Source organism: Streptopelia decaocto (assembly GCF_964273445.1).
Source record: "Streptopelia decaocto genome assembly, chromosome: 5".
NCBI classification, from domain to species: Eukaryota; Metazoa; Chordata; class Aves; order Columbiformes; family Columbidae; genus Streptopelia; species Streptopelia decaocto.
The window spans coordinates 62105434-62130617 of record NC_138659.1 but is presented as its reverse complement, the minus strand read 5'-3'; the positions used below and the strand labels follow the sequence as shown (position 1 = coordinate 62130617).

The window sequence follows — 25184 nt, the reverse complement described above, 5'->3', positions numbered from 1 at the left end:
CCAACCCAGAAGGATACCACAGGGCACCAGGTCCAGCAAGTAGATGCTGGGTGGGACTGGCGGTACTTACGGCACGGGATGACTGACAGACATGGGCTGAAACCCACAGAGGCTCCCTGAGGAAACTCATTTTGTGTGACCAGAGTGATTCAGACCAAGTCCATCCCTTGCTGGAACATCTTGCAGAGGCTCCTCTGTGTGACCAACTCCTTGTTCCCCAAAGAACAGGGACCAAAACCCCATGGAAAGAAATACATGTGTCAGTGGGACAAGGGGGTCAGGGACAAGCCCTGGGGTCACCGATTTCTGCAAGGGCAAACCCTGCTGCTCGTGCCCTCATCCCTGGGGACATTTTGGGACACTTGACACACCAAACCACCTCATCTGGGCCCCTCCTGTATGCCCCCTGAGCCAGCACCTTTGGGCTGTCCTCAGGGCCTCCCACACAAGGTCTGGGGTGCAGGGTTACCCCACATAGGGTGGAGAAAGCCCTCCTAGGGCAAAGCTGACAGTGGCACCTCTGCCTACTGTTTGCTGTGCAAGCTCAGGTGGCTCCCATCCCACCAGGGAGGTAGGTCCCCCTCCCCACCCTCGCATCATTAACCTTTCAGCCCCAAAATAAAAGGTTATAAAAAAAAAAAACAACCAAAGTTCATTACATCCCCTACTGTGTCATTTGCATGGGAATGAGCTGGGAGCAATGAGGCAGATTTCTCCTGCCAAGGAGGGATTCAGGAGGGGGAAGGAGAAGAGCTGAGCACTGGGACCAGGCAAGGGTGGTGGGACTCAGCCCTACAGCAAGATGGGGCAGGCATGGAGGTGAGTGAGACAGCAAAGCTGGACATAGTTACAGCAGAGCTGGAGGGAGCATCCCAGCAAAGCCCACAGCAACATGACCTTGGCTCAGAGGCAGCATGGCTGGTCCTCACCTACCAAAGGGAAAGTGATGGTGATTTCACCTCGGGACCTCCGCCACACAGCCCACGGTGCCCGGAGGTCATTGTAGCTTGGATGTGCCCATCTCCAGCAGGTGTGTAGGGCACAGGACACACCTGAAACCAAAATGACCAACAGCTCAGGGAAAATGAAATAAAAGCCTGAGTTGGAAGGTGGCAAAGGCAGCAGGATGGTGGAAGTTCAGACACGGGCAGGCAGCTCTGCTGTGTCAGATGCAGGAGTCACTGCTCCCAGGTAAAACAGCCCCTTAAGTATATTATTTGACTAAGGTGAGCCATGAGGGCATGAGGTTTTGGGAGGGACACAACCTTGGAGGCATAGTTTCAGGTTTTTGCACCTTACTTTTACTTCTGATAGAAAACTGGAAGCAATCAAACTTTTCAGCTGTGCAAAGCTTCACTAACTGAAAGCCCACCAAAGCCCTGGTCCCCCAGACCCACACCCACCGAAATCCTATACTGTACTGGAGGTTTGGTTACAAGGACATCAGACAGCCAGAAGGATGTGGCAAGCATAACCAATGGCTGCTGCACTACCTCGTGTCCCAGGCACTGGCCCCTGCATTTCCCACAGGGTCTGCTTTGTAAAACCCTCCAAGGCCAACAGGGCCAGCTGAGATCAGAGGACAGACAGCAGGACACTCTGCCTAGATCAAGGTCTCCTGATCTGCAAAGGCCACCACAAGGTGACCAAGATGTCCACCTCCAGACCATCACCAGGTTGCATACACCCAGCAGCGATGCTGCTTGCCAGCCCTGGTCCACCTCCCAGCTTACCAAGCACCTCCAACCATGACCTTGGTAGCACCGGCAGAGTGGGCCCATGAGACCAGGACCTTCAGCACTGGGCTCTGGTCACTTATTTTCTCACCAAACAAGAAGCTGAAAAGGGAAGTAGGGTGACTCCAGGCATCCCAACAACGGGAAGACCAGGAGACAGAGCTGCTGGGCAAAATGAAGCACACGATAAAGCACTCGCGGGATCAACACCTCGTGTCCCCCCCACCTCAGGAGCTACCTGGCACTTGTGGCAAAGAAGCCCTGCTGAAGCCGATGGCGAGTGGACCTTGGTGTTGGTGTGCTCAGGAAGGCAGGTGGCCACACAGGAGCAGCACTTCATTCCGTGGGAGAACCATCCCCACCATCCTTCTGCAGGGAGGGTCTTGGCAGCGCTGGCATAAGGGCAAGTGAGCCTGGCCGGTTCTCAGGGCTAGAAACAAAGCCCCAAGTAGACGGACACTCCTGCATGTATAAAGAAATATTGCCTTCCAGCCTAATTGTTCCTAATCCCATCTGCAACCTAATTATTAAAAACCTTCTCAACTCAAGAGCTGTAAATGCTGCACCAGACAGGCGTTCCCAGCAACAGTGCCAGGCTGCATTTCCAGGGAGCAAATCACACCCTGAAACCCTAAGCTCTTTTCATTAAAAAACACGTGAATGCTCTTACTGTGGCATGAAAGGAGGAAAACAAAAACCCCAATAAATATCAAGGACTCATTTGTTATTATGCCACTGCACAAAGAACTGAGCCATTGTTCCCTACCTGTGGTTATAACGCCTTTCAGAAAATACGAGTGCTTTTCCCAATGTGTTCTTTAAAAAATGTCAAGATCAAAGCTGCCAGACGATCGGTGAACAGCTGGGAAAAAAAAACAAAACCAAAACAGCTAACAGATTATCCAGAGGGTTTTCACATTTGATCTGTAAACGCTCTTTTATTTAATAAAAATAATCATCCATTATAGCAACTTCTGCTCATGGTTTGGCTTGTTTTTGTTTTACAGTAAAGCACAGTTTGTTTTCCTCACCCCTTGAGGATTCAATTCTGAAAATGCAAGTGAATGTAAACATTGCTCTCCAGGTCCCAAGATGCATCCAGGGACCCTTGGAGTTCATTACAAAGTCAAAAGAGAGAGCAAAATCAACAAAACACTTCCCAAAAGTAAAAAGGTATTTTTTTAAAAAGTCTTTTCCTGTGCACCATACGACTCCAGAAAAGGCAAACTCGTCTTATACATGAAACTTACACAAACTTTGCTTTCTCCAAACAATTTCTGTGACTTGTCAGTATTTGATAAAGCTATTTTCATAACATTAAAAGGCTTGCAGACTCATTTACTGTGATGAATCAAAAGGTTTTCCTTTTAATATTCTCCAGAAATATCTTCATGGCACAAGGATGTTTAGTTTGTTCTGTCTATTTTTGTATATTTTTTTAGCAGAAAGAGCTGAAAGACATTTCAGGAGAGGAGTGTAAAAGCAGTATTAACTCCCTCTCCTGCTCCAATCTCACAATATTTACACATTTTTTTTTTTTTTTCAGAAAAACAAAAGCTTAATTACACTATAAAATACTGAAGAAATGGTCAGTTAAGTTTCCCATTTGAGTTTTGCCCTGTATAAGACTGAAAGAGGGATGCTTTTGTATTTCCTAGGAAAGATGAGACTGGCAGATTGAAAAACTGAACTCTTCTCCCTTAATTCAGAAAGGTGGAACAGCCCCTGTGCACAACCCAGGAAATCCTGCAGGAGCTAGACCATCACAAATCAATACAAATGAGATAACGTGATGTACGGAGCCCTGCTATTTGCTTTGAAATGTTATCTATTTACAGTTGGAGGCGGGGGAAGCAAGTTAGCATTGAACACATTTCGGTGCTGCAGTGTGGTATAATATCAACAGAGATTAACTCTTGGGGAGCTTGGCGGGGTCCCAAGCCCCAAGTTGCATGGGGAACAGCCTGTCGGTCCATCCTGGGATGTCCCTGCCTGCACAGGCAAAACCACCCCTCCACCAGGTGTTGCTTTAACAAATAACGAGAGGGCAGCTACCACCTCAGCTGTATTGTATCACAGGCAACACAGAAATTAAACAGAATCAGGTACGGTATAAAAAATAACTACAAAAATAGCCAGTCTGGTGAGGTCTGTGATCCTAAGCTTTGTAGCCAGAAAAATGACAGGATATTGGAAATGTTGGTAACATTAACAAACTGTCAGGTAGAGGGAAGAATGACTCTAGTTGTTCAACAGTTTTGAGTGAGGGGGCTTTTGGGAGGTGGGAAGAGAGGGACTATAAGGTGTCAAAGATAATTAAAGCATTCACAGTTTCAAAGCTGCTTGCCTTACAAAAATTAAGACATTCAGATTCAGGGATACAATACTGTATTTTACAAGGGGGTTAAAATTAATTACATATACAACAAGAAAAAAAAAAATACAACAAAACAAAGAAGCCAACACCTCTGGGGTGGCATACTCCTTCTTTGTTGTTCATCTCATGGAGCTGTACACTGCTTATCTTTAAAGAGTCAAAACTAAGCAGTCATGAAAATATCCACCAAGAGATTCTGGCAAAAGAAAAATAAAACTTAACAAAATAAACCAAGCAAGTCAAAAGCCATTCTCCCCTGGAAAGCCGAATGCCACGGCTTGGGCTTCCACTTGCCTGCTGCTCCTCGCTGCTGCTGCTCGCCATTTCCATCGGCTCATCTCGGGTTTTAAAGGCTTCCTGCTCAAGAGCTGAAGGAAACCATCCCATGCAAGCACAGCCCGAGAACCATGCCTTACTCTCCTACAAAGTCTTGAGTTAGTCCTGCCCATACCAAAGGCTACTTCAAACAATCCTTTTCCTCTCTATCCTGCAGAGGATCCTCTTGAAGGCCCGCCTGAAGTCATGGTTGAAAATGGTATAGATGACAGGGTTCAAGGAGCTATTGCAGTAACCAAACCAGAAGAAGAACTTGAAGAGGGTGTCAGGCACGGAGCAGCTCCTGCAGACGGCCATCAGAGTGTAGGTGAAGAAGAATGGGAACCAGCAGATGACAAAGACCCCAATCACCACCGCCAGCACAAAGGTGAAACGCTTCTCCCGGTTCTGCCTGCCCCTCCACCGAGACCCTTTGGTGTTCCTCTCCTCCTCTGTCTTCCTGGGCAAACTGTCCCCAGGCTTAATCTGGCTCAGTTTAGTCTTAGTCTTTCCCCTCGATGGTCTCTCTGACTTCTTACACTGGTTGTTCTCCTGGTGCTCAGAGGAAGAGCTCTCCTCCATGTCTATGCTGTTGATCTCTCCCTCCTGCCCACCACCACCTCCTGCCGCCTTCTCCCCATTGAGCTGGGCTGTTGCTGGCAGGTCCTCCTTGTCAGCCAAGCCGTTCTGCCTCTTCTCGGGGCGCTCTGCCCGCTTGTTTGGCGGTACCCTAGTTCGCCTCTTGGCTATCTGATAGATGCGCATGTAGACCAGGATCATGATGAGGCAGGGGGCAAAGAAGGAGCCGATGCTAGAAGAGATGATGTACCACTTCTCATCATTGATCTTGCACCCCGCCACCCCTTGGTCAGCCTGCTGCCCAGTCTTCTTCTCGATAGAGATGAGCGGTGGGAAGGAGATGACGGCTGAGATGACCCAGACGATGAAGATGATGCACTTGATGCGGCGTGGGGTACGCTTGAGGTTGTACTCGATGGCTTGTGTGATGGACCAGTAACGGTCCAGGCTGATGGCACACAAGTGCACGATGGAGGAGGTGCAGAACAGCACATCCAAGGCCAGGTAAATCTCACACCAGACTTTGCCAAAGTACCAGTACCCCATCACCTCATTTGCCAGGGAGAAGGGGATGACCAGCGTGGCCACCAGGATGTCAGCTGAGGCTAAGGAGACCAGGAAGAGATTCTGGGGGGCCTTGAGCGCCCGGCTGGTGAAGACAGCGATGATGACCAGAACATTGCCGAAGACAGTGAAGAGCATAAGCAAGCCCGCCAGGCTGATGAGGGTGATGGTGGTGTGCAGGGGGTATGGCGTGCCCCAGCCCGGCCCGGCCCCGCTCTCGTTGAAGGTCCCGTTGGTGCCAGGAGGCGGGTAGCCCTCCTCCTCCTCCAGTTGCCGCTGGTACTCCATGGAGGAGAAGAAGTGGCCCCGCTCCGTGAACGGGCGCTCCAGGTTAAACATCAACCCCGGCTGCGTGGACACCCCCGCCCTTCGCCCCCTGCCCCACCCGCGCCGCGCCCGGCTCCGCGGGGCTCCAACGGGCTCCGCGGGTACCCCCGCTCCTACTGCGCCTCTGGCCGGGGTGGGGCTGCGCGGCGGCCGCCGGGGGGCTGCGGGCGCCCGCGGCTCATGCTGGGGCGCTGCCCGGCCGGAGCTGCTTAGCGGGGCGCGGACCGGCGCGGAGCAGCGCGGAGCTATGCTGAGGCTGCAGCCGGCAGCGGCTGCTCTGCTTCGCTCGCCGCCGAGCCGCTTTATAGCCCCGGATCAGGCCGGGGCTGCCGCGTCAGCCCCACGTGGGGAGCTGCCCCCAGTGCGCGCACACACACACACGGACACACACGCACGCACAGACACACACAGACACACACACTCCGCCCAGCCCTGCGCTCCCCCCGCCGCTCCGACCCGGACACACGCGACCCCCGCCCCACGCACACTCACCTCGCTCAGCGCACACACACGCTGTCTGCTCGCCCCATCTGTATTTTGCACACCCGCTCACCCCCGTGGCACGTCAGCCCTTACACACCTCGTCCGCTGCCCCTTGGTCTCGCCCAGCCCGGCTCCCCGCCCAGCCCCCGGCGGGAGCGGCTTCATCCCTCCCGCAGGAAGGAGTGGAGCGGAGCCCGGCGGGTCACAGCCGTGAGGGGGTGCGCATGGAGAAGCTGAAGCACCGTGGCCAGAGTGCGTGTTTATGGGAGTGGGTGTGCGTGGGGACGCCTGCCCTCGCCGTCCAGGCGCTGCGCAGCCCGCAGGGCTCCTGGCACCCCCCGCGGTGCGGCTGGGGGCTGCTCCCGTGCCCCGCCGGTGTGGAACCTGCCGCCCCGTCCCGCGTGTGCGTGGAGGCACCGACGGGCTCCGCCGCGGCGGTACGGCTGCGCTCCGAGCTCTCGCTGGAAGCCCCGAGAGCAGCGTTTCACCCGCGGGGCGGCTGGGCAGGGCTGGGGTCCCGGCCCCGCGGGGAGTCACGGCAGCGGGGCGGGCAGGACCGGCGGAGCCCCGCGGGCAGGGCGCTGCCCGGTCCGTGTTACCGCCTTGGCGGGCGGCGGCGGCCCCGGGCAACGCGGGGGGGCAGTGGCACCTGCTGGCCGCGGCGCCTCACTGCACCCACCGCCCGCCCGCCCCCCCACCGCGGCGCCAGGCCGCCCGCGCGGGACTCAGGAGGAGCCCCAGCACCCCGCTCCGCAAGCAGGGAAACGCTCCTGCCGAGGAGTCCCCGGGGAGCAGCAGCTCCCACAAAGGAAGGATGAGGCAGATCACCCAGGGATTGCGCAGAGCACTCAGGGATGGGCAGCCCCGTGCTGCCAGTCCTCACTCAGACCCCCGGGCTGGCTCACCCCTGGCTGCATGGCCCCTCTTGGCCCGCAGCACCCCCGACGGCTCCCATCCCACAGCACCAGGCCCAACTGTCTTCCTCCTGGGGCCCCTCTCATTGCATCCCACATGCTCCCCGTTGGCTCTCCCCAGCCCCATGCACAGGAGGATGGGGATGTGGGCAGCAGGCCCAGGCAGGCAGCTGCTCCCACACCCTGCCCCATGGAGTGTCCCAGCCCTGGGGAGCATCCCCAAGTGTTCCCCAAGCAGCACAGGGGCTGGCATCACCCACCTGCACGACTGTAACAGCAACACAGGACCGTTTTAATAGCAAAAGAGCAATAGTGACGTACCTGGTAGCCCGCCTGGCCCCCAAAACTGTCAGCTCTCAGCAGGCACAGATTACTCACCGGTACAGTGCATGGACTCCAGCTCTAATTCTTCGCTCACAGTCTCTTCTCCCTCATTTTCAGATGGCTCTAGTGGTACTCACTTGGTGCTCCAGATTCAGGCAGCTCTCAATTAATCGCTGTGCTGAATGCCCAGGCCAATGAACGTATTTCCCCTGCGAGATGGAGGAAGCCTTGTCATCTTTGTTCCTGCGCCACACACCATGTTATAAGCCAGGCCCAGGAGTGATGACGCCTGGGAGAGAGGGAGCAGGAGTGGGAGAGACAGGGTCTGGGAGCCAGAGAGCACAGCCTCTGCGGCTGGTACAAGGCTGAGCAAGGGAAAACAAGGGGGAATCCCACTGTTGAGCAAGGGAGTGCAGGACCCACTGTGTGGGCTTGTCTGGAAAAAGAGAAATCCACAGGGAGTGATTTAAAAGCTGTGAATTGAACCCAGGATTACTGACGTGCATGCATGAAAGATCTCTGTTTGAGGGCAAAAGTGATGTGTGACCACGAACATCACTGCAAGGACCAAGTGGAAATACAATAGATGAAGGGACTCACCTAAGTCTATGGCAAAGCCAGGCAGTAGGTCGAGTTGATGTTGAGCTTTGTTAGCACCTCCTGCCTTATGCACATGCAGGAGGATGCATAGTTCTGCCGGACAGTGGATCTTCCTCTCCCTCAGATGTGGGATCTGCAGGGGCTGGAGCAGACCCCGACAGAGCCTTCCTTGGTCACTGCTTGGATGGAAGTACCTGGAGAGAGGGAGGGCACATGCCATGCCCTGCCTGATATGGAGAACCCCTTCTCTGGTCCAGTTCGACCTGCCATCACCAGCTGCCCAAGATGCTTTGCTGGACCCAGGCTTGTGCCTTTCTGGAAACACCCTGCATGCCCCTAAGTTCCCTGCAAAGCCAAGCTGTGTTCCCCTACACAAGCTCATTTAAATTACAGAACATGACCATCTGCCTTGACTTTGTCTCCTTTTGTGGTTGGACACCCTCAGTGTGCCTGAAGCTAAATCCAGCCAACAACATGGCTTCTGAGCCACCACATCTCAAAAGCAGAGCTTTGATCAGAGCTCTTTGCAGGGACAAGGAGCATGAGAGGGACACATGAGACCAAAAGCCTGAAGAGTTTTTTCCAGCAAGTACTGGAAATAGAGCGCTCTGCAAGCAGAGGACAGCTGGGATGTCATTGTATTCATCTCAGAGAGGGAGAAAACCTGCCTCATCAAAGGCACTGTTTTGTACCGCCACCATCATTGTACATGTGGCATCTCTGATTTTATCGACATCAGCAGCACTCAGCACTGTCTGCAAAGTGACTCACTAACACCAAGCCTTCCCTTAATTTTGTCTGCAGGTCATCGTCTTGAGATAAAAGGTGGCCAGAAGCTTTCCGGATGGCAAGGACCCTTAGCTGTCACATGACAGCCCGTGGCATGCCCTGTCCTACAGGAAAGCCATCTTTACAAGTCTATACCATGCCTGATGCTAATTTGTAATATTCATAAAGCCTCAATTCCCAGAGTCCTGGGATTAGGCAAGAAACCTGAATTTGTAGCCCCTGGAAGACTGTAGAGAAAAGCTTCAGGAGAGGGGGGAAACAGCTAGTAAATAAAATTTTTATATCAATCCCCTGGCATTTTCATCCAGATGCTCGATTTTTGAATGCGCACTGCTGACGGCATTGATACGAGTTACGACTCAGTCAACAAGTACCTGCCGAGACAACCCAGAAAACAGCCTGTTCTCCGGCGGCACCGCGCTCCGAAGAGCCGCAGGAGCCTGCCCTTTCCCGGGAAAAGCAGCCTGGTTTCTCAGCAGAGCCCCACGAAGAGCCAGGCTTGCCAGGCGAGGGGGGCGGCCTGGGTGCATGCTAATGAGCGAGGCTGAAGGCTATTGATCCTCCTCTGACAGCTCCCCCTCCGCCCGCCGCCGGCCCGGGCGGGCTGCGATGCCCTTTCCACAGCGAAGTTCGCGTTCAGCACGTGTACCCCCAAGCGCATCGGTCGCAAACAAGCTGACCTTTATCGCTGGTTTCAGGTCATTAATTAGGCACGCTGCTTCCATGTTTATACATCTCTTCCGCCCACCGGCTCCAGCGTTGCTTCCAGCATCGCGGGGGGGGCCAGGACCACCCTCTCCTGCTGCCTCTGGGAGCTGAGAAATAATCATGGAGTCTCAGGGCTGCTCACAGCCCAGAGAAAATCACATACCGGGAGATAATCTCTGGAAAGAATAGCTATGGTAATAAGGCTGCAAAATGAGTGTTTTGAACAAGCAGCCCCAGGAACTGTTTATTTCCAGAGAAGCAGTGAGATTCTGGCAGGGAAAAAAGTAATAAGAGCTGCTGAAGAAACAAGACTTGCTTTTTGGACAGTCTGGTTCAGCGTTACGGAAGCTGGGCAAACCTAGGGCTAGCTCAAGGCATTGCAGCACAGACTCCTGGGGGCATGACACAAAAGGGCAACCACTAGAGCAAGGTGCCGAAATTATTTCTTGACAGGAGCTTTCAAGGGCATCTCTGTGCCGACTGGACGCAACCCATCAAAGAGGAGAGCCTTGGGTTGGGAGCCATGGGTGCTCTGTGGCCAGAGGTAATGTTTACCTCACAGTCACAGTTTGCTCTTTGTCGGGAGAGCTGTAGTTTCCTCATTTGCACTGATCTCGATATTTGCATATCCATGGCAGGAAGCTGTTCTTGTAGCTGTGGATTTTAACTGTGCTACTGGGTGTGTTTGAATTATAGCAGGGTGTTTTACAGGAAGATTTGGTTTAGTAACGGGGTTCTGCTGGGGGTAACGCACTGAAATCCCATGGCCTCTGACACCCCATGGCCTGGTGAATCACCCTTTACAGCAGCTTCAGGTTGACAGTTTTCCCTCCAGGCCCAGAACAAGCTGGTAGAGATGCACTCAAATCACACAAAATAATGCTTTTCCCCTTTACTGTGTTAAACTCAAGAGGAAAAAATAAACAAACCAAACACAAACATAGGAGCTCTCTGGGGAAGAGGCACAGACCTTCTGCAGGCAAACCTGGTGCTGCTGGGTGTATCATGGTGCCACTGCAAAGGAATACATCAAGCACACCAACTGTTTCCAGAGAGGTGCTTCCAATGCTGCAATTCATTATTTTGTTTCTTGAATTAATTTTTTAAAAGAAAAAGACTGTCAGAAGCACGGCTGCTCTGGCCACCCCCCCAGCTGTTTTGGGACCCTTGACACTTTTCCTCCGGCGCACACATTCAAACCCACAGCAGCCTGCTGCTGCTCCTGCGGGTTTGGGGTTTGCTCTTTTCACACATCTCACAGCAATGACTTCTGCAGAGCCATGTTTTTCAACAGAATTTGTCTGGACTCAGCTGCTGGATGTACTTTTCCAAGTTATTTGAATAAACCAGTAGGAAACAGATAGCTGCTACAGCGGACTGTGCTAGCACCTAATCCCCTTGTGAGCAGGGATGCTGCCGCAGTATCAGATGTTCAGAGGGAAGGAAAGAAGACACACTGAATATTACCTATGGTGGCAGTTCTTCACTACCCCCCCATGTGCAGAGAGCTGGCTCAAACCAGCAGAAGATGGATCCTATGTGACCACCTGCTCCTCTGGTGCTTTTTTTTTTCCTTTGCAAACAGCTCGTAAGCTCTGCCTGCGTTTCCTCATTAGCTGGTGTTCAGGTTGCCTGCCCTGTTCAGCAAGATTTTAACTACCAGGTTTGATTGCACAGCCCTAAACCAGCAGCCAAGAGAAACATTTCTACGCTACAGATTACAGCGTGGCAGAGGCGGGGGTGAGGCTGAGACACGGCGACTGCACTTAACGTGAACCTCTGGTTTATTTATTCATTATTTTCCCTCTTTTGCTTCTGCCTGGTGTCACAGTGGCCTCCCTGGCATTAAAGGCTCATTTCACCTTTGCAGGAGGACTTATGCACAACAAGAAACCTCCCCAGCTGTCTGCATGTCAAGAAGGGGCAAGAGAAACATGCATCTTCTCTCTGTAGCACCCACAAGTACATTCACTCGTGTTCCTCTGTGCCAAGCATGGGCAAATGTGTTTTTATGCAGTTCAGTTGTCATTATCCAGTTCCCATCTGGGAATCCTCCTTCCTCACTGCATCCTGCAACATGGCCAGAACCAAACACCTGTGGGGCCATCCCTCAGCACCAGGGAGCAGCTCCATCCCCCTCCCCAGGCTTCCTGTCCTGCCAGCTCGCAAGATGGAACCCACCAAAATCAGCCAAAAGTGGCACAAAAATAACAAAAAATAAACCAGACAGTCTATGGACCATTACAGGGACATTCTGTAGTGTTCACCATCAGTCTCTTGCTCAGGGCACTGACCCACTGCCTCCCATAAAACGCTTCACCGGACTACAATAGGCTTTGCCATGCATACAGAACCATGTAGACAAAACACAGAGAAAACACAGCCAAGTCCTTCCAGCCCTGGTCAAAGCACAAGAAGCCAATTCCTCCCCGCCCTTCATCCCAGAGGTCACCTGTGGTAGGTGCTCCCTGATCCGCTCCCCCAGCAGTGATGCCCCACTAAGCGGTACCCAAGCCAGGATCTGCAAAGGGAACATCTGTCCGAGCCTGCACAGGCAGCACAGAAGCAACCAGAAGGGATTTTCTATCCAGCTTTTCAGAGGAAAAACAAGTAGTCCTGGGCAAGTGAAGAGGTGCCCAGGGGAGGAGAGGTGCCCAGATTCAGGGAGGAGAAAGGTTGGGCACCACTAACTTTCCTTGCAACCTTCCCTAAATAAAATAAATCAAGTTTCTGCAGCTCAACGAGTTACCTTTCATCAGCAGAGCTGGCCCACCTTTAAGGCAAAACCGAGGCTGCCTCACTTTCAAGCATTTAATTTCCCAGCTGGGAGAGGTTAACATTTAATTACTCAGCTGAGAAGTAACCCGTTCATTCAAGTTTCACTCCCTAAGGCCCAAGCGCGTGTCTCTGCTCTTTCCCTCCCTGTTCTTCACCATTTCCATCTGAGACTGACACAGCAACGCTACCTCTGGGCCAGGATCTGCAGGCAGCAATATTCACTCAATCCCTCTTATGAAGGCAGAAGTGCCCCAGGTGAGCTGTAAGTCTCCGGTTCGTTGCACATACCTAGCAACCTGCTTCGGCACGGCCAGCGCAAAGCTCCCAGCAAAGCAAACAGCCCTAAAAAGAGAGAGTGCAACAGCGAGCGGCCAAGCAGGGACTGGAGTTTGCAATTCCCACCCAGCAAGGTGTGGGTCTCACAGCAGGTTCAGGTCGTTGTTGGAAAAGGGGAGCAGGTCATACACCTCCTTCAAAAACCAGAGCACAGAGAGCTGCTACAGCAGGAGACAGCTTTCGACAGGTGCTTTCATCAGGCAGGTTTGCTGTGTGAACCCAGGGTGGCAACACTAGAGTTAAAAACATCAAAGAGCCGGGGTGGCAGCAGCAGCTCTTGAAGGCTGAGCAGTATAAAAGGTCCAGGGAATAATTGCCTGAAATTGCCAGGTTCCCAGAAAGAAGAGCATGTCAGCGGAGTTTCGCAGAGATGTAGGCCACCAGGGAATGCAGCAAGACTTGCCGTGTTTTCCCTTATTACTTATTTCACCATCTAGTGGCAAAAGTAAATAACGCTGAGAAGTCATCCAGGAGCTGCAGCCGGCTCTGGAAGGAGACCTCTCCTTCCACCAGCTTCTCCCAGTTATCCCCCACAGCCACCCTGCTCCAGTGTCCCTGCTGTTCCCAAACCGCAGCTGGAACACACAGGCTGTAGTTTCTTCCCAATGACATCAGTGGCCATTTTCCCCCCCTCCTGCCTCCAGCCTCTCCCCAAAACCGGCTTGTTCGCTCTGGGGAAGCCTCAGCCCCAGGGGGACAGTAAGCAAAGACAGCTGCAAAAAAGCAAGACTGGGTAGGGCAAACCCAGGTCTCCTAGTGATCAAACCCAGCTTAGTTAAAGACACAGGCTGAGCTAAGCCCTCAGGAAAAGATGTCAGGGTAAGCAGAGTCCTTCTGAGTTGAAGCTTTCCCTTCTCCACCTCAGTTGAACTGTTAGCCAGGGCTGCTGTGGGTGGAGGAGGAAGGGTGTTGGAAAGAGACACAGATACCTTCAAGGAAAGGTGTTTGTACCTTTACTGTGGACTCAGCCAGGTGTTACAAGCACCTGTGGTGCTGGGGAGAGTTTGCCTTCATCAGCTCTCTAGAGGTGCTTTGTCCCTGTGCTGCCCCTTTGCCATCAGGTCATGCAGAGGGGACATCACACCAAGGGAAGGAGCAGGGACCTGTCGGAGGGAAGGAGAGGAGGAGAGGAGAAGGAGAGGAGGAGAGGAGGAGAAGGAGAGGAGGAGAGGAGAGGGAGAGGAGGAGAGGAGAGGGAGAGGAGGAGAGGAGAGGGAGAGGAGAAGAGGAGAAGGAGAGGAGAAGAGGAGAAGGAGAGGAGGTCGCAGCAGGGCCAGGGGCTGCCTCGTGTTTGAACTCCAGCTGGTGGATGGTCCAACACCTTCCCAGCCTGTGTGATAATAGCCAGGAGAGCAGAAAGCTGACAAAAACATTCATCACCTGGTAGGCACAGCGGGGAGGGTTCTTCTCTCCAGAGCCGCGATTTCCATCCTCACGGTCGTTTGCAGATCCTGCATGCAACATGCCGCAGAGAGAAAACCACCATTGTTGCCGCGCTCATTCCCTTATTGCTACAAAACAATTATCCCCATGCAGATTGCAAGGCACAATGTTTGGGGGTTTTTGTGTTGTTGTTTTGTTTGTCTGGGGTTTTTTGTTTTGTTTTTCTGAGAGGCTCAAATTAAGTTTAAATACCAGCTTTTGATTTAGTTGCTTATTCAGCACTGTCAGTTGCTTTTCAGCAATACAAAATAGCTCTCTCCCCAGAAAACATTTATCCTATCTGAGAATACTATACCAAGGGTGGTAATGTGTAATGAGGACAAAGCACTTAGAGAAGGCAGGCTGATATACTACATGCTGAGAGAAGGGGTATAATACATCTGCGCTTGTGCTTTTTCAACTCAGATTTTCCTTTTCCCTGGAAAGATCATAGGTAGCAAGGGAAATTCCTGCCATACAAAATTCAAGAGGAAAATAATCCATGTCTTGCCCAAAACATCGCAGAAAACTAAACACATACCAACAAGCACTAATCTCTGCTGCTGCAAACAAAGTGTCTTCCATTTTTTTCCTGGGAAAGTCATTTCCACCCTGTGCAGAGCAACTCCAGCAAATCCCTCTGCCACAGTTTGGTCTTTGCTGTCATCAGCACAGGGTGCCATCCTCATCCTCACACAGCTTGGTGTCCCTAGCACCCTCTGCCACTCTGGGAGCAACTGATGGGAGCTACGGCTCGGGCGAGGGACAGGAGAAACCCCTACTTCATGTACAACTCTGCTATTCAGCCTGTCAGTGCCAGTTAAATACAGGGGCAGAAGGACTAAAGGGAAAGCGAACTTTGTGAGAAATGCTGGAGCTCATCTAGAGATGGGGAGCGTTGAACCTGCCCTGAACTCTTCTTTCCACTTCTCAAGGCCAAGTTATTTGCTGGGTCACAAGCACAAAGAAGTGGAAATCGCCGTACAGCATCCAAGTATTACTGGAGGCGTAGCCCTGGTGCAATCAGACACATCAAGAGGAAAACAGCACAACCAAAATCTCAAGACTTAAGAGCACCTTTTAAGTTCAGCTAGGCTAAAAATATTCCCCCAAACCCTCAGAAAGGCAGCTCACTGCAGATTGCAGCTGGCTTTGACTGACAGCCCTTCAAAAGTGTCCTGTTGAGGAGACCTTCCTTGCTGCCCAGCAGCCACCTTGTGTGGGATCCAACACCCACCCACCAGCCGGGAACCGGGCTCAGGTGCCACCGAGGGGGGTTCCCAGCATCTCCAAGCACTGAAACACCTCGCCAGGCCAGCAAAGTCCTCTGGAGTCAAAGTCACTGAAGATCACCATTGATTCCTCAGTACAATCCAACCGCAATTTGCCTTAAGCAGATCTAGAGACGAGTGATAAAAAGCAATCGTTCCATCTTTAACAAATATCTTAAGAAAATCTAAATTTTTTTTTAACGTTTCTGGGGAATTAAATGTCTGTATGAAATGAGAATGTCATTTTCTTATTAATATTTCACCAACAGTTTAATTGTGGGAGCATGTGGGTTTTCCTAAAGCAAAAGTGATTAATATTATTAAGCATTACACATATTTCAGAACTCTTTACGAACTGCTAAGTGCTCCATGTCACTTCAAAAACTAAGACATTCATCCTTATTCCTAAATAGTTTGGAGAAACGATTTGCCACCAAATTGTCATTTAATCAAAATTCATTCCTATCTGAGTCTTGACACGTACCCCAAGCCCAGTCATTTATCTGCTAAGTACTTAGACATTAAAACCCTTCTCAGGGACTCAGAGACACCATGTAAAACCCTGGCTGGGCTCTATAAACCAAGTGTCCAAGGTGCCAACAGGGAAGCTGTAGAGCAATGCACAGCTGTGCAGCAGATCCATCTTTCATATTTCCCTCTCCCAGCCATCTGTTCCCAAAGTCTGTTTTTCTCCTGCTGTCTCCAGTGCAACAGAACTAGGGAAAAGGGGCTTGTACCCAATACAAAGCAAGTTCAGAAGAGGAACCGGATGCATCAAGGACTGGAAGCAAGTGGTTCATCATCTTTTTGCTTTTCCTGCCCTTCTCCACTTACTTCAGCTCAGCACAGTGTGGGAAGCATCTGAGATAAAACAAGTGTTTGCAAGAAGAGGGAAATCTGAAGTAGGAGAGATGGGAGGTGAGAGCGCAAGTGGAGGATGAGATCAGACTTGACACTGCAAGAGCTTACAGAAAATAAAACAAACAGACGCTGCTGGAAAAGCTCCTCCTCATGGAGGATTCTGCTACTTCTAAATATGGCTCTGTTTTACCGCAACATCACCCCCTCCCAAATTTCAAAAGCTTATTGACAAGCAGCGGTGGCCTGGCTCCAGGACCATCCTCTGCTGGAGCCACAGACCCAAGAACCTTGGCTGCGCTCTGCAGCCTGGCCAGCTGTCCCCGAGCCACAGCTGGGTGGAGGTCACCCATGGCTCCAGGGGACCTGCTTACCACTTCGCTCAACTTGCTCTCAGGGCATTTCCTCCAGTGCCTTTCCCCGCTTCCAGGCAAACCTCCGACTCCCTGGAGCTGCCGGGAACCTCCCCTGGTCCCCCCCCAGCAGAACCATCCAGCGCTGTCTGATGTGGCTCCTTGGGAGGCTGGAAACGCTCAGCAGGCCTAAAAAGAAGCGCTTTACTTGGAGAAGATTAAAAAGCCTGAAATCAGCAGCTCCTTGCCCAGCCGAATCTGTTGCCCTCTGCTATGCTGGCAAGGACAGATGATTTCAGGCTTCTCAGTTGTAACTTCCCACTCAGTTAACATATTTGGCAAGGACCGAAAAAAGCTGAAGGGCACCCAAAAAACTTGAGTCGTATAGAGAGAACAGTTTTACTGTGTTTTTCTTATCATGGCTGTTTTCAAACAACGTTTTAAGACTTTAATGGAAAAATGTATTTCCATTAAAACTATCCACATGAAGTTTGGAAATCACTTCAGGCAGCATGGCTATAATAACGCATGGCAAAAAGCAAACCAGCTACTACTAGGTCAAGTGAAGCAACTACCAAACTACAGCAAATTAAGGATTCATTACGAGTCTTAACAAAGAAATACTTTACCAACAGAAAGGAAAAAGAGGGTGTTGTGGAAAGAGCTTTTAGAAGGGAACACTTGTGTGTAATTTTGCAGATAGGATCTTACTCAGAGGCAGCAGGGTAGATTGATCTCTAAAGACTCTTAAAAGGTTTTGCAGTGGAAAAAATAATTGCAAGGCATACAGTCAGATCATTAACGGTGCAGCCCAGGCTGCCAGCTGCTCACTCAAATACTCCAGATGGCTCCTCCTCTAAAACATCATCATTTGATCTTGGTAATTGAATTGTCTCCCACTCTTACAATCCTAAGCGAGGCAAGGCTTGTACAAAGAGATGGTGTATTTTACTTGACTGAAATGGCTTGTGAAAACAAAACAAATTAGCTTTCAAGGCACTCAGCCTCTTCTAATTGTATCAAAGCTATAATAACTATCTCCAGCCCTTTAACACCTTTTTTCTGCCATTGCCACCACACACAGTTCAAAGCACCAGTTACACTCTGTAAAGCTACCGGGTATTAAGATTTTATATGGCATTTGCACACCAGACGCTTCAACACAGAGCAGATATCTAAACCCACTACTTTCCACCACTGGGAAGCAGGACCCGTCACTGGAGAGCAGCGTGGGGACACTCTTTATCCTGAAGCACTTAGGCTGGATTAACTACACAGATGTGTAATCTGTTTTTCTCAACGGTCGCCCAAGACATCGCCCGGACATTTCTGAAGCCTTTAATACAGCCTTTAGGACACAGGGTGCCAGAAACAAGACATTTTCTTCATTTTTCACTCAATGAGAGCCAACAGGCATTGTTCTTCAGAGGCCGGGCTCGTCTGTGGGTGCTGACTTGAATCACTTGATCAGAAAGTGGTCACGACCAGCAAGCTCCCCCCAGTCCCATTGGCTGCCGAGCGCTGTCTGGACGACACCGATTACCAGCAGGATGCTACTGGGGCCCGGGAAATCACCTTTTCTTTTCTTTTTTAAAAACAAGCAAACAAAACCACTATGGGAAATTTTTACATCACTTTCTGCAAAGGCTTCGAGGGGGAAAATGAAACTCAACCAGTGCACTGTCAGTCTTCAACTTCTCTTCCAAAGATACAGCAGCACTACAAATTTCCTATTATTCTCAGAAAACATTGAGCCTTGACAGTTTAAAAAGGCCAGTTGAAATATTCAAGTCACATCATCCAAAACTATGCACTCTCACTAGCATGAGCAAAGTATGTACAATCCTGGTATTATCTAAATCAGCATACTTCTCTAAAGCATAATATTAATTTTCTTTCCGATACCTAGTTGCAAGAGATGATGAAAGTCAGTTATACCTAATGAGAGGGAACAATCCATCATTGCAGTGGGTGGCTGGTGTCTGAAGTCTAAACCCCAATCTGGTGAGATTATTCCCCACTGGAGTTCAGCACTCAACTTCATCACCCGCTCACCTTTAATTTTCATAACAGAGTTGCACTTTTATTTCACAAACAAGAAGTACACAAAGAACAAAATAGCTTACTAAAGGCTATGAATTAGGAAAAAGTGTCAGAACCAGGACTAGAAAACTATGGGAAAAGGCTACAAGAATGATCACAGAATGGAAGAGGTCGTGTTTAAAGAGAAGCTAAAAATCTAGTACTGTATGACTTGGAGAAAAACCACTGCCATTTATGGAAAAAAAAAAAAAGTTGTAAAAAACAGGTGAACAGGAAAAAGGCTGTTCATAAATTTCTCAGAATACAAGAACTAGCAGTCACCAAATGAAATAAGGTGGTGTGGTTTGAAACAAACAAAAGGAAGTACTTCTTCACCCAGCACATAATTATATTGTAGAATTATTAGACACAGGATGTTTGTTGCAGAGGCTAGAAATACAAAGAGATTTAGAATTAAAGAAAGCACTTTCTTCTGTGAATTTCCCTAATCTATCAAGGGCTACAGGATGCAGTAATGCAGATGCTGCTTTTTTTTCACAAGCCCTTCCAGCTGTGGCTGGTGAGGCCTGGAGCAGTTTGGGGAGGAACCGCATCCCCGTGTTGTGCTCCGTACCCACCTGCCAGTCAGCCCCGTGGGACAGGGATGGTCTGTACCGTGGTCCAGCGTCACTCGCCGTGATCCCGGCCAGCTCTGTGGCTCGTGTGCAGGTCGCTGGATCACTGGCGGTCCCAGGGTGGGCTCGACTCGGACCTTCGGGCACTTTGGTCAGAGCCTCTGCCCATTCTAATCAGCAGAGACCTGGGGCAAGGCCAGAAGCGCCCAGGTCAGTGCAGGGGTGGCTGCTGCACACTGCAGGAACCCGCTGGGGTTTGTTTAAATCCAAGTTGATCTTAGACCAGAAATACTAGAAAACTTCCAAAAGACTCAGTGGCAGCTTATTTACAAATATACTATTTATAATGAATGCATTGATACAGAATGACTCTTATAAAAAAAGCAAGGCAATCTTTTATATAGACATAACAATCAACATTACAATAATTCAGATTAAAAGTACATTTCTGTAGACTGTTTACACTCTTGTTTAGCTTTTAACCACAAAATTAGCGTGGTTTGGTATTTTTCCACAGCGAAAGTCCTGTGCAGTCCTGGTTAAGACCTAAACATCAGAATAATAAACATAATTTTCTGATTTTTGCTAACATAAAACCAAAAACCATTTGTAGATACTATCATTTTTTTTTGTAATTGTCTTTACTGTGCCTTGAAGTTTGTGTTGTGCAAATTACTGCCAACTGCACGTTCCTCATTTGAAGCTTTTCTGGTATGCCGATTTGATCCAACCGAGGTGTGATACCGCCTACGTGAAAATTGTTAGTTGCATCCAGATATGAAGACTTCCCTGACAGGGGTCTGTATGGATTCAGAAATTCAATTTATTTTGGTTTTATTTAAAAAAAACCCCAAAAATCTCAAAGTTTTCTAATTGTTAAATAAAAGATACTCAAAGGTATTTTTCAAACTCCCAGGATTAAAGATGATACTTGAATTCCAGGTGACACAATGGGTTTAAGCGCTAACCAGCTAGACAGTTTGAGTACTAATTTACTAAATCATGTACATGAGCAAATACGACCTTCAAGAAGTCTGAACATGCACTTTCTCACACAACATTAGCAAAAGACGGACAAAACTGCAGAGAAAACCTTAAATCCAAGAGAGGCATTGAAGCAAATATTCTACAAGCCAACTCTCTTTCTAAAAGGGGTGTATGAATTTCCAAGTTTCCAACAGCATCTGGCAAACGGAAAAGTGCCAATTACACAACTGTGTGACCCCACTTTACAGGCAGCATTTCCACTGCATTTATACTGGACAACTTTGGTGATGAACTTAATTATGGGAGAGAAAGAGACAGAGCTTCAATGGTTTTTTTTTTTTACTAAAAAGAAAACAGTTTTGCAAAGAATTACCAAACAACTTTCTATTTAGTATCTTTAAATGCAATATGTGACCAACGTGAGTCACAAAAGCAATTATTCCTTCTTTTCATTATTTAAGAAATCCCTAATCTGCTTTACACCTTAACCAGACTTCCATAATACTATTTAGTCTATAGTACAGTAATTTAGCTTGTTAAATCAAGGCATGATTCAGGATAGTCTCTTTATGGGGCACATATATATGTACATATTCTTAGGTACATAGGCACAGACACATACAAAATTTATATTTTGTCTATGGGCAAGTAATCAAGGTCATGATTTTCACCCAAAGTAAAGATTGTCACACTTTTAAATAACCCTTCTAAATTATCTCCCCCAGTATGGCAAGGGGGATAAAGATTTAACGCAAGTATCTGGGAATCCCCTGCTACTCTGTCTTGTTCTCAAAGATGATGTAAAGAATTAATTCCTCCACCTTGTCTATGCTTTCATACATACATAGATACACACACACACATATATATATATGTATGTATGTATACATACATACACTTGTCAGGATGAAATTCTTTCCATTTGTACTTTGATTGATTAGGCCAGACAAAATCCTTAAACATGTATAAGCCAGCACGTGTGTCCAACTGAATGTCATCAGGCATTAAACACAATTTAGAAAATGCACCAGTTACCAATCCAGCATCCTGTGAAATGCCAAAGTCTGTTTTATCAGGATGTAAGACTGTTTTGAATGACGAAAACAGATGGATTTATATGGATCTGTGCATAGATTTGGATATAAATCCATGCATGTACTTACATGGATGTTTATGCATCTATTCCAAATCCATGCCACACATTTAATACTTAAAATTTGCATAATTTTAAAGAACTTTTTGAATTTTTCTGAGTTGATTTCTCCTGTACCAGAAATTCTCTCTCACGGCTTTTATTCAAATCTCTCAAGACACTAAAAAAATAAACGTGCACTCCTGAATTTATAAAGTTAGACTCCTAAAACAGGGCTCAGGATTATCTGGCATTGCAACAACCATACTAGTACAAAGATAGTTTGAAAAAATATCCTGTTTTTAATATAGTAATGAATTAAAACATAGCTTTATTTATTCCTATAAGTGTGCTGAAAAGAATAGTTTGTTTTAAGCAAGTGTAACGAGCGCTATTTTGGTAGCCAACTTCTCCACAGGAATGTATGTGAGAGAGGGTCAGCTCCAATCATACAGTCATTAACCATGTACCTTAACAAGGTGAATAGTCAACATATTTACAAACTAAACAAATTCGATCCCGTCAACTCTTATAAAAATGGGACTGAGGAGCAGACATGGAATGAGACCAAGATGCTTGAAAACACAAGGGGTCGCCACTTTTGTTTTAAGGAATCATATTAACCAAACCTGTTTCCCCTCGTGACCTGAGGGCACAAACACGAATTTAGCAGTATATTCAGAAGTGAGAGTACAGTCTTGATATTAAGCACGTCAGCATCTTCATATTTTAACAGCTTAATGCTGAGAAAGATTGATTAACTTCAGGCAGAACTGCAAGGAACTAGCCTTTCATAAACTAGAGTCTAAACTGAAAAGCTACAGTAGATGTTAAAAATGGGGGGGGAGGGGGGGGGGGCAATAGAGACAGAGTGTGTGAGAAAGAACAGAACATTACTTAGTAAAATCCAGTGACACCTACAATAGTTTTACAGCATGTTTAAGCCCTCTAAGGTTTTATATCTCCACCTGCCTTCCATTTAAACTTACTCCTTGTTAATGAAAAGACGTACGACAAACCAGAATGCAAACAGATCAAGGCAATATCTCCAAGTAAGCATGCCCAAAAGCCAGAAATAATATTCCCCAAACTTCTGCATGTGAAACAGATTTCCCACGGCATCAGTTGATTTGATTTTGTTCAAAAGGTACAGTCCTCTAGGTCGCAATAGCCCAGCAGCAATTCCAATGAGTACAAACTGGACAGTTGTTGAGTAAGCGTGGAATGCAACCACCTTGAGCTCCTGCCCTCCTCAAAAAGGACAAGTGGCCCTGCAAGCGCAGCAACAGTGTAAATCTCCCCGAAGCATCTTCTGCCTTTTAAACAGCCAAGAAAGTCGTGATAAAACTGGATGTCCACCACATACAGTGTTTCTCTGGAGCTACCGACATCTATGCACAAATGAAAAAGGTGCCTCTTTTTTAACAGAACGGTTTAATACTGAAACAGATAGGGCGAAGTTAAAAAAGAATAATCAAGATACTGAACTGAGTATTTTGAAGCAAGTGCCCCAGCTGTGGGGAAAAGTGCATTTAGTTCAGCAGCAAAACAGCACAGTGTGAAGATATTGTGCTTGGACACAGAAGTTCCATAATGGAAGGAGGTACAAGGCAAGTCAAGATATAAAACCATAGTACATTGTTAACCAACCTTAAAACTTACATATATTGCAGTGTTTAAAAGTAAGACACATTCATTTATTTATTGTACAAGGACTATAAGGAATCCTTAAAATTGCCTGTTGTAGTTTACGACTCCACATTGTAATAAAAATGTACATATATATTATTTCCTTGCCACTTAACTGTACGGTTAGACCTCATGGAATTGTTACTTCACAAAATGAAAACCGCTCTTCACTGAGTATACTCAACATTTTTACCAATCCGAATAGGTTTGACTTGTGCTAGAAAAGACCAACTGCAAAAGGCTCAGTTCAGATATGTTACGTCTGCAACTGATAACTCAGGGAAGCAAGACTTAAAGGAATTCAAGCTTTTTTTTCTTCTCTTTTGTTTTGACTGCATCCTTTTCACCTGCCAGTTGTTCTGATGAGTATATGTTTTTAGTATACAAACCGGTTGATAAAAATTCATCAGCAGAGGCATATAAATTCTAGATATGATTGATTAAAACAGAGCAAATCAGAATAAAACAGAATCCAGTGATTTACTCTGACTGTAAACAATATAAAAACACCATTTGCTTCAAATCTCAAAATAAGTTAAAAGAAAATCCCAACCTCAGGACACATGACCCTTTCAGGTTTTGACAAAAAAAAAAAAGAGGGAGGAAAACAGAAAAGTTCATTATAGAAAGGTTATACATTTCTCTTAACTGAAAGTAAATCTAAGCAAAACTATTTTTGTCCCTTAAATTTAAACTTTGAGTTCATTGGCAATTGCTTTAAATGAACTGGCATTTCCAGATTATTCAGACAACTTCCATCAAATTCAGCAAAGAAAACTTAGACAAGCATTTTTACAGAATAAAAAAAAAAAAAATCTAAATGGCTATGATTCCTCTATTAGCAGAAACACATAATGCAGTCTTAAATTTGCCTTTTTATATTATTTATATATTTATATATATATATAATATAATATAAACTGCATATATTATATTATATATACATATACAGACAATAACAACATTAACGCAGTTTGTATTTTGTACAGTGTATTGGACAATCCGATTCGCATCAGACCATGGCACGATATGGTCCCTGCATTTTTAGGAACTGAATGATGAAGGAGGGTCCTCCTGCAACAATCTGAGGTGGAAGGTGGCTGAGCGGGCAGTTCTCAATACTCATTATTGACAGTTTGCTGCAAAGAGCCAGCTCAAAGGGAAGGCTGTGCAGATTGGGGTTGTCATTCAAATACAGTTCTTCCAGATTCTCCAGTGTACCTGGATAAAATAAAATAATACATGCAGTTTAGAACTTCTAGATAGAAGCTCAGTGACTCATCTAAACTCCTGTTTTCAAGCACAGCAAGTTTTATTTCACTGGTACCTAAGCAAGAAGCAATTTGTTTCAGTTTCCCTGTAAAAATATCCATTACTACATCTCCTTTTAGATAAACCTGTACTGAGAATACATAAAATAAGAGAACTGAGAGGGAATTCACCATAGCTGTTCAGACAAGTGTTTTTCAATTCCAGGCAACGTTGAATGGCCATCTAGATAGAAGGGCCTAGAAAATATTTATGCCGTATGGTAACTATTATCTTGTTAAAAATATCTATCACTATACCTTTTATGTAATTAGAACCCTGGTATTAAAGACCTGAAGCTGTAACTGCAATGTGCCACAGGAAGAAAGCAGGAGAGATCTCTGCACAGCAGTGAATTTATTAAATGGAACAAACCTGTGTGCAAATTTTTTCCTGAATTCAAATTTTACAACTTGCCTCTACTACAGATACTGCAATATAGGTTAACCAGAAGCTGGAAAACTGTAATCTCTTCTTTCTAAAGACTTCCATTTCTGCATAGCAATCAAATATCAAAATTAATTCATGTCCTTGAAATGCACTCCAAACATACAAGTCCTCCTCAAAATACTCCCAATTTATATACCATCTCCTATAATCTAAAAGGCTATTTAATATTTCACAAGAGAATGCAGTAGCCAGGGCTCAAGGCATGGAAAACCAACAAAAAGGAAAGG

At 47.5% G+C, this 25184-nt stretch overlaps 2 protein-coding genes across 2 annotated transcripts in view; both read right to left on the bottom strand.

Moving 5' to 3' along the window:
- Window positions 1-2652: 2652 nt before the first annotated feature.
- On the bottom strand, window positions 2653-6376 carry ADRA2A (adrenoceptor alpha 2A). Its single transcript, XM_082052460.1, has one exon. It carries the CDS (start codon window positions 5908-5910, stop codon window positions 4576-4578), a length of 1335 nt encoding a protein of 444 aa, XP_081908586.1. The 5' UTR covers window positions 5911-6376; the 3' UTR covers window positions 2653-4575.
- Window positions 6377-19763: 13387 nt separating this feature from the next.
- Window positions 19764-25184, bottom strand: part of SHOC2 (SHOC2 leucine rich repeat scaffold protein) — a 70622-nt gene continuing 65201 nt past the window's right edge. The window contains exon 9 of the mRNA XM_082052293.1: window positions 19764-24420. Coding sequence (XP_081908419.1) covers window positions 24212-24420 — 209 coding nt within the window. The 3' untranslated portion in view covers window positions 19764-24211. The remainder of the gene's footprint in view (window positions 24421-25184) is intronic.